The following is a 9,681-nucleotide window of genomic DNA, read 5'->3' as shown; positions in this document are numbered from 1 at the left end:
GTGGCCACTGCAACCTCCAGCTCTGATTGGTGGAAAGGCCACAGGCGCCCAGTGGCCCAGAGAAAGGGCCTCCACGTCTGCAGCTTCAAGAACCTGCTCAATGGGGTGTTGTCCTGATAATATCTCAGCTCGCTGCCAATTTGTGCAACCCGCTGGGCCATTAGGGAGCGCCGCTGGGTTGTCAACGTTAAATGGAGACCCGGGAGAGAGGACCTAAGCTTTTTCAGGAGGGGGGATTGGAGTCAACCCAGGGACAATGTGAGCAGTTGTTCCTTTCCTGAATACACACCGCTCTCTCGGGCAGTATCCAAACACGCGTTTAGGCGAAGAGAAGAGCAAATACACAAACTTTCACCTAATTGACGTTTATTTTTCCTGCTTGGTTCCAGAAAGATAATATTGGGTGAAGGTACATTACACAGGTGTCACCAAGTTGGAGAGGCTACTTTGGAGAACAGAAGGAATGAAAAGCAACCCATCTGATGCTTGCCTGAAAAAGTTCAGGCCCAGCAAAGTGTGTTCAGGGGACGAAAGTGTTGGTGAATGTGCGCTAAAATATTTGAAAAAATTTCTCCCTTCCGGTTAAAGCAGCTTCTAGATAACTGAATTGGGGAGGGGGACCAAATCCCACCGCCTCTCCCTAGGGGGGGGAGAGACAGAGACACACACACACACACAGAGACGTAGCTTAAAGAAAGAAAAAGAAATAAAGAGGAGGTGGGTGAGTGCAGTTTGAGGAAGTTAATCACCCAGAACCTTTTAGGAAAATGGGGACATTTTCTCTCCGAGAGCAGTGAATGATCCGCCTAGATCCAGTTACTCAAATGCCTTTCGAATACAAACAAGAGCAAAGGAAATACGAAGAGAACCGACACGAGGCTTAACCCGGGAAGCTTCAAGTCGGCCTACCTGTGAAAGGTCAGGCCCCAACACCCCTTCTGGAAAATACCACAGGTGTACATGGGGTCCCGGCTCCCGGCTCCCGGGAGGCCCTCATGCAGGTTAGCTGCTGGGTTAGGTGACTCCAAGCAGGGGCCATTCGTGCGGGAAGGCGGAGTGGGGTAGACGGACCGGGGGACCGGCACCACGAGGGACGAAAGGGGGAGAGGGGAGGAAACCGATGGAACGAGGGGTGGCAAGGGAGCGGACTGCGCGTGGACGCCGGTATCAGAAACTGGGGGCCGAGGGAAGCGGGGTTCGGAAAGAGGGGTGGGAGGGCCACACCGGGCACGGGGCTGGCGGCCGGCTGGCCGAAGCGGCCAAGGAGAGGAAGGGAGCGAGGAGCGCTCCGAGGCATCGGGGACAAAGAGGACCGGAGAGAGAAGGGGGGCGAGGTGGGGAGAAGGGCCCCGGGGAGGGGGAGGCCGCGGCGCGCGCGATGGGCACCGCCAGGGCTGCGCGAGGCGCGGGGTGAGCCGCGAGGGGCCGCGAGGGGCAGGGGCCGCGGCGGGGCGGGGTCGGCGCGCCCGGGGGCGGTCCGGGCCGAGGAGCGCACCGGCGGGGCGGGCGGCGCGCCAGCTGCCCGCGGTGGGAGGGGCGGAGCGGCGGCGGCGCGGGGAGGGGACCGGCGGCGGAGGCAGGAGGGGGAGAAGGAGGGGAGGGGCCGGGCCCCTTGTCTCCACGGCTCCTCTCCTCAGTCCGCCCGGGGAGGAGGAGGAGGAGCGGGGCCAGCCGCCGCCGCCGTCCCAGCCTCGCCCCGCGCACCTGAACTCGCCGCGCCACCCGGGCCCCCGCGCCGCGCCCCGCGCCCCGGGCGCCCGGCCCGCGCGCAGCGCTGCCTCGGTGCCCCGGCGGGGCGCGTCCCCCGGGCCGCCTCCCGCTCTCCCGCGGCTCGCGTGGCCGCGCCTTTGTGTGCGGCGGCCGCGGCTCGCGGGCTCTTCGGGCTGCGGTCGCGGCGCCCCTCCGGCCCCGAGCTCTGCGCGCAGCCCCCCGGGCAACCCCGGCCGGGCGCCCCCGACGGTGGATCTAGCGGCTTCGAGGAGGCGGGCACCGGCCCCGGCGAGCCCTAGTCCCGGCCCCCGGCCCCGGGCCCGGCTCCGGCATGGATGTGAGGTTCTACCCCGCGGCGGCCGGGGACCCCGCCGGCCTGGACTTCGCGCAGTGTCTGGGGTACTACGGCTACAGCAAGGTGACCGGGCCGGGGCCGGGGCCGGGGGGCGGCGGGGCGGGGGCCACCTCCCCATCTCCGGCGCGCCCCGCGCTCCAGCTCCCCGCCCGCTGCACTTTTCTCTCCCCTCTCCACTCCTTTGCCTTTTGCGCCTTCGTCTCTGTCCAACTCTCTCACTCTACTCTTTCTGCCCCCTTCCCACACCCCCTTTTTGTCCCTCTGCCGGCGCTCCACTCTCTCTCCCCCCACCCCCCAACCCCGCCGACTCTCCTTTGCTGCCCCAAAGAAGCGAAGAGCAGCCCAAGGACTGAAAGAGGGGGCACGCTTGTGATTCTTTGTTGTTGTTATTAGTAAACACGATCGCAGCGCCCCTGAGTTGGGGGGGCATCGCAGGAGTCCCTGATCTCGTGGTCCGACGACCTCGCCACCCCCACCCCCCCTCCCAGCCCCTCTTACCTTCCCCGCGCACTCGAGAGCTGGACCCGGGGCCGCTCGGGGGAGGAAAGGAACAAACTTTTGAGCGTGCCCTGGATTGGGCGGGGGTGGGGGACCGCGAAGTGTTGGGACCCCCCCGCAGGTGGCCTCTGCTGCTCGCTCCCTAGGGCGCCTTGGACCACGGAACGGAGGTGCCGGCCCCTCCCTGGTTAGCGCCAGTGGCTTCTCATCTTTCATTTTTTGGGGAGGGGTAAGTTTTGCATTTCGGGGAGATCAGGCTTGGAGACCTCCACACCACGCCCTGGGTCACCCCACCTCCTTCCCTTCCCCCTCCCCCCGAGCCAACTTCGAGGGCCGAGCGTTTCAGGTGGGCGAAGGTGGGTCTCAGAAGGGCAGCTGGCGCAGCTCGGAACGGCGAGTCCGGGCTGTAGTCACAGCCCTTGGGCCGGGGCGGCGCGGACTCCCCTTCTTGGTCCTTCCTGAAGCCCCCGGGGCCAAGCTTTGGAGGAAACATCACCCCGAGGGCGATGTTCAGAGAAAGAGCTGTGCTCTGGATGGCCTGTGCCTTTTGACTGTGGTTTTTCTTTCTCCTTCCCCCTGCTCCTCCCTCCTCCCCCCTCCCCTTTTCTTTCAAATCGTAGTTTGTTTACGATTGCTGGGATAACAGAGGAGGAAATAAGGAGCCGCTGAAAGAAAGGTGCTATACAAAACTAATGAATAAATAACAGGAAGAGGAGGAATTGTATCTAGAGTGAGGCGCAGTTTGCAGTGCCCCGTGGCTGATGGAGGCTCGTGTTCCTTTCTATTTGTTTATACTCCGTTCCCAACTCCAGTGCTGAAGTTTGTCAAAGACCTTTGGGGTCTCTCCGCCTAACCCCCGTGTCCCCGTCGCCCAGCCCCGCGCCTGGCACCGCGGGCCTCCCCACAAGTAAAGAACGAAGGGACCTTATTCAGTGTGTTTTAAACCTTTGGGGGTGCTGGCGGTGGTAGGCGGGCGGGGAGAGGGGGCGTTCGTGCTCTCAAAATTCCAAGAGTGGTACGTGAAGCATTGAAAGGGAAGGAAGGAAAGGCCTATGGCAGTAGCCAGGGTTCAGGTTTTAGTTTCTCTCCTCTGATTTTGGATTTACTCAGGTTATTAAATGCTTTAGAAAGTCCCCCTTGTACGCTCAGTTAGGGACTTAGGCAGCCTAATTAAGTATGTCGTGTTTCTGAGAATCCACCTAATTGTTCCAGTGGGGTATTATTTATCTCCTTACATCTTAGCCTGTGTATGCAAGCCTTGGAGAACTGGGCATGCTCTTATTTTTGGAAGCCATTACCTTGCTTAATGTAACTACTTCTTTCGCTGATTTAAGATCAGCAACACTCGAATGACACCAAAATAGAAACCTTTTGTACTAATGCAGTCACTGCAATGCGTGGCAAATCTCTCTGTTCACCGAGATCCCAAGGGTACTTCAAGGGACCAGAGGAAATTGTGGGTGTTTTGTGTGTGTCTCTTTTTATTTATTTAGTTTTTGTTTTTTTTTTTTTTTTTTTTTTTTTTTTTTTGAGAAGAGCTATTTTGAGCCCTTTTAAACTCAGAACATTGCTTCAGGAGGGTATAGAAAGCTCGACCCTCCCCCCCTTATTTATTGAGATGCTTGTTCAACTTCACCAGTGAGGATGTAAGTTGGTTTGCTGTCATATTTTCTTAATGCAGCTTTTTGCCTAAAATACCCTGGTTTCCTAGTAATTCGGCAATCTGGTGGTCCTAAGTGCCCTGTGTATCCGGTTGACGAAAGTCAGACACAGCGCTTAATATTGGTAGAAATCAAATTGTACTTATTTTAAGGGATGTTTGCATTTAATTCCTTGCAGATAAAAATACAATAATCTTTAATTTGAGCCCCAATACTTTATCTTCCTACTCTTAATTTCAGCAGTGCAAAACCCAATTTTATTCCCAGTAATTTTTCTTTATAGGGAGAATGTAGTGGAAGAGGAAGTATTAACTTTATGGGTATGAAACAGCAAGTGCTAATTAAGGGTTTATAGCATTTTGTTTCACAGCTAACTTGTGTGTCTGCTGGGGTGCTATTCAACACGGGTTTATATTGAAGATGTAAAAACCAGCATACAAAGACATGCAGTTATTTTATTTGGGAATACCCGTAATTATTAATCTCTTAAGACTTAACTCTCAGTGAGGCGTATTATCACTCTGGAGGGGAAATGATGGGATTCAGAGAAAGTGTGTTTCTGCCCTTTCTTGTTTTAACGACCATCTGGGAAACTTTAGAAGAAATAGAGAACCCTCTGCTCCCCGCTTAACAAGTGAAAAGTTAGCGCTTATCTTTAAATTTATTTACAAACCGTGAATAATAGGGTTTCATTCATTTCTGTCTTGAACAAACGACCAGAGAGTCCTGTGTATAAATTATATGTGTGTGTATTATCTTTACATTCTGTGAGTATATGGATCCTTTTTAAATGTCAGCGCTCAGAAAGTGTCCTGTCTACGGAGAATGGATGAAAGAGTTTTGAGGGTTCAAAAGTCGTTGCGAGTAGGAGAATAACTTCAAATAAAATATAGCCAGGATCATTAAAATCAGTTAATAATTCATGAACCAGCCACTGATGTATAAACTTACAGTCATCTCTGCTTTCTAAGGGCTAATTTCCATTTTAATTTCAAGTGGAAAATCTGCCGTTTGAACATTTCTTTTTCTGATGTGACTAACAAATTAAACTACCACCTATATTTAAAAAAAGGCGGTGGGGAGGGGGGCTAGCCTTATGTTACTTAAGCACATTAATGATCCACTGTCTGTCTGAAATTTTTCTTTCCCTGGATCCTTTCACCAATAAGAAGATAATATGCATCAGATCAATTAGCATGGGGTTGTCAGAAGTCTGTCACACCAAAATAAACTATTGTATTGGAGGTGGGTGTGAGCCAGGTGAAATCACACAGTGGGTTAATAATGAACTTGGACCAAACTCTAGTTACTAGCCTTTTCTGCATTTTCTTAGTTTTTTTTTTTTTTTTTTTTTTTACCCCCACTCCTTTCAAAATCTGGCTATTGACTTCTTATCCTATGCAGAATAGCCTTTTGTTGGTTTTACTCCATCAGTCCCAAACCTTGCTTTCTAATTACTATATGGGTTATTGATCATTCTGCTTAATTAAGGTGTTCTGATGTGAGTGCTTTTACCCCACCTCCTTGGGCCAGCCTCTGTCGTGGCTAGCTTGAAGAGTAAGGAGACCTGAAGTGTCGTTTATCATTTGTCTGTCTTACTGGAGACCATGGTTCAAATTAAGGACATACTGAGAGGGGGATTTGATTGAAACTCTTCTTAAGTTGATACCTCGCACTGGCATGAGAACCAATGATTTCATTTCTAGGGCCTGGTTTTGCGGGGGGGGGGTGTTGAATTTTGAGAGCAGATTGAGAGATTGCCCTGTGAGGTCCTCAAACAAGATATTGAAGCCATGTTGTGAAAGAGATAGAAGGTTTTCCTAAGGACCTTAGACAGGGGGTCATAAACTCAAAATGCCTCTAGGGGACAGCCAGTTAACCTTTGTGAAGATAGGGTTTGTGGTCCGGGGGAGAACATGCCCCGTGTAAAGGGGTAGCCTTGTTTAGCGTCTGTAGATTGTTGCCATGCCCGCGTTTGGGCCCAGTATCCACACTTTGCAGTTATTTTTCCACGACAATGATAATCTGAGTTTTTATGTGAAATATCCTGCATTTTGAATGTTGGTAGCAAATTAACACATCATTGAAATCCTTATGTGGGACTCCTGAAACATGCTTGTGTACTGCTTCTTTGCAGTTTTTTGTCTTAGAAAAACTCAGATGCAGGTGAGGTTTGAAAATCATTTTTTAAGAAGTCATTTATGGTTTATGTTCACCTGTGTGGACAGTTCCACTCTCACGTCCAACTGCGTGGACCGTTCAGTTGAGTGAGTGCAGGAAGTAGGATCTGACCACTTTCAACGTAGTTCTGACGGGATAACTTGAACTCGGCCATTCATTAGTTTTAGGTCTCGAGTCCGTGGAATAGTTCTAGATCAGGGGTTGGCAAACTGTGGCCCACAGGTCACATCTGGCCCATTGCCTGTACCTGCTTGTTTGTGAGCTAAGAGTGGTTGTTATGTGTTTAAATGGCAGAAAAATCAAAAGAAAGAATATTTCGTCCCTGTGACGATTACATGACATTCACATTTGTATCCATAAATAAAGTTTTATTAGAACGTGGCCCCACTCATTTGTTTACCATCTGTGGCTGCTTGCGTGCTACAACGTCAGAGTTGAGTACTTGTGACAGAGATTGCATGGCTTGCAAAGCCTGAAACATTTAGTATTTGTCCCTTTACAGAAACAGTTTGCAGACCTCTGTTCTAGATAATCGGAGCGCTTGATGGTACCAGGATCTTCCTTTGTTCCAAGACTTGGCAGTAGAAAGAAAATCTAGTTAACAAGATGGCGTAACTGGAGAGATGACTTATTTCAGAGCCTGTTTTCCAGAATGTTTCTAAAACAGTGGGGGTTTAGCCCTGGCTCTACTCTAGCTATGGTGAGTGGGGGCAAGCTCGTGAAAGATACTCAGACTCACAGCCTTAAGCCAGCGCAGTTTAGTTAGAGCCTTTGGGGATGGGAACCAGGCAGCAGTGTTTTCTGAAGCTCCCTAGGTCATTCCAACGTGCAGCCATGGTTGAAAACTTTGTTTTAGGCTGGGGATCCTCCTTTGGAGTAAGCAGCCTCGAGGGGCAGTAGACCTGGTTAAAGAAGTTGGCGATTGCTATAAAGTAGACAAGACTATGACAGAGCGATTATTGGTTCCATGTTGGCACTCAGGGCCTTTTCAGGACCTTGGCAGGTCCTAAGCACTGTTGATCTGGCTCCCCTGACATCATATCAGACGTTAAAATGCTGCTTCCACATCCTGCATTTACTGTGCTGTGGCATATTAACATACCCAATCCGAGTCGATGCTGCTGAGTTCACTTATGTTCGCATGTCTCAGGCATCTGTTAGTTTTAACTTTGTTGTGTGTGTGTGTGTGTGTGTGTGTGTGTGTGTGGTGTGGCCAATTAATTTTTCTCCTTACATTTTAAGCATTTTTGTAGACCCTGGAGAAGCCTGTGCTTCTAGATGTCCAGTCTTCACCGACTGATGGATTAAATAGTCCTGCGGACACTAACCGAAGGTCCGTGAACTGACCATTTCGCCACCCTGAACAGGGGGGTGTTGGTGAACACCCTGTGCCAGTAGAGACTGATACACAATAAGCCGCAGAGAATTAATCGTAGTCGTTTTAGATCAAGTCAATGAATGTAGGTGGCCACAACATTCAAGGTACGCGTAGATACTTTAAGAACTCGCTATTTTGGGTCACAAACTGTCTGGGGGACGCTGAGTCCACCTGAGAACTTGTTTTCTCTAATTTGGACCAGTAGTTTAAAAAGTTCAGTTCATTGTCTGTATGAAAAATATTTGCATGTAAATCTGGATTTTCAGTTTGTCTTTTTCCTTTTCTTTTCTTTTCTTTTCTTTCCTTTTTTTCCTTCCTTCCTTCCTTCCTTCCTTCCTTCCTTCCTTCCTTCCTTCCTTCCTCTCCTCTCCTTTTGACATAATCATACATTTGGCAGTCCTGGATGGCAACGTGTTCTTCTCCACTCTGACTTTCTCACACTCAGCCCTTGGTGTCCCTCTCCAGTCCCTGGAGGCTTTGAGTTTCAAAACTTTAAGAGTAGATGAAGTTTAACAAGCAACAAATGTGCTGCTCAGAGCTAGTGAAGTGGGGTTGCCGTCACGAGAGAAGTCCAGAGCCCAGTGTTCCTTAGGCTCGGTAGGGTAGTAGGTGAATGGAAAGCAAGTAATTTGTGATCATATTACAAAGCAGTGTCTCCCAAACCTCAGCGTGCACAAGAGTCCCCTGGAGAGCTTTTTAGAACACAGACTGTTGGACCTTACCCCTGGAGGTTCTGCATCCTGGGGTCTCAGCTGGGGCTCCCATGTCATGCTGATGTTGCAGGCACAGAGGACCTTCCAGGGGTAACGTAAAGAGTTTGCTCCTTGTAAGTGTTTGTTTGTCAGAATGCTCTGGGCTGCAGGTAACGGAACACCCAGCGAACAGTGGTGGAAAGCATAAGGGCGTTTGTTTCCTTACAAAGAAGTCTTTAGGGAGGCAGTCTCAGGCTATTTGGGATGAAGGCCATCATGTCTTCAGGGACTCTCTTTTCTTCTTATTCTGCCATTCTTGAAGTTTCAGCAGTCTCCTCAGGGTCACAGGTTGGCTGCTGAAGCTGCAGACATCCCACCCTCACATGATAGCGTGCAAAACAGGAAGCAAGGTAGACGGGGCGGTGGAAGTGATAGCAAACGTTCCTCTGTGTATCTCTTAACAAGAAGGAATAGCTTTCCTGGGAACAGTTCCATTGGACTCTTTTATTTATTGATCAGAAATGGATGACATGCCCAGCCTAGGCCAGTCATTGACCAAGAAGAAGGAGATTGCTGTGATCAACTTAGAGCAATCCCCTGTCATCCCCTGGGGGCCAGGCACATTGTCACAGGAGCATCAATGATCTTAATGCTCTATTAGCAAGGAAAAAGGCCTTTGGAAAGACAACTGGCTCTACTACGAAGCACGAAGCACAGCTGAAGACTTTGGAGTGGACCAGTGGTGTGGTTGGAGTTGTACATTTTGAGGATGGATCTGACCTTTGACTAGATGAGTGTAGAGCCTGACAAGGGGTGGGAGGACCAGGGAGGATGTCACCACCCAAAGGAGATAAAGGTGTGAGAGGATTCAAACTAAGGAGATGTGAACATGGATGGGAAGGAGGGGAGGGCCCTGAATAGAGCATCTCTGTAACTTAGAAGGGAGACCGAGCGGGGGGCTGTGACTCAGAGTGTTTGAACTGGGGCCCTGAACAAATGGTAGGACCTGGAACAGAAGCTGAGAGGTCACAGGAGAAGCTGGTTTTGAAAGAAAGCTAAAGCTGATACTGGATATTTTGGTGCCATATTCCCACAGAGACATGTAGACACTTGCCCTAATGCGCTGGAATTCAAGAGAGCGCTCAGGGTTGAGGAACCAAGTGGGAGTCCTGTGTGCAGTAGAGTGATGGAAATGCACATGACTCC

General features: G+C 50.6%; 1 protein-coding gene across 1 annotated transcript in view; it reads left to right on the top strand.

The window, feature by feature from the left end:
• The first annotated feature begins 2,041 nt into the window (after positions 1–2,041).
• TOX3 (TOX high mobility group box family member 3) overlaps positions 2,042–9,681 on the top strand; it is a 103,876-nt gene continuing 96,236 nt past the window's right edge. Inside the window, exon 1 of the mRNA XM_040633302.1 lies at positions 2,042–2,128. Within this exon, the coding sequence (XP_040489236.1) occupies positions 2,042–2,128 (87 nt within the window). The remainder of the gene's footprint in view (positions 2,129–9,681) is intronic.

This window comes from Ursus maritimus, unplaced genomic scaffold, assembly GCF_017311325.1.
Source record: "Ursus maritimus isolate PB19 unplaced genomic scaffold, ASM1731132v1 scaffold_19, whole genome shotgun sequence".
Classification (NCBI taxonomy): domain Eukaryota; kingdom Metazoa; phylum Chordata; class Mammalia; order Carnivora; family Ursidae; genus Ursus; species Ursus maritimus.
The sequence above is the reverse complement of the archived record's forward strand: the minus strand, read 5'-3'. Positions and strand labels throughout refer to the sequence as shown.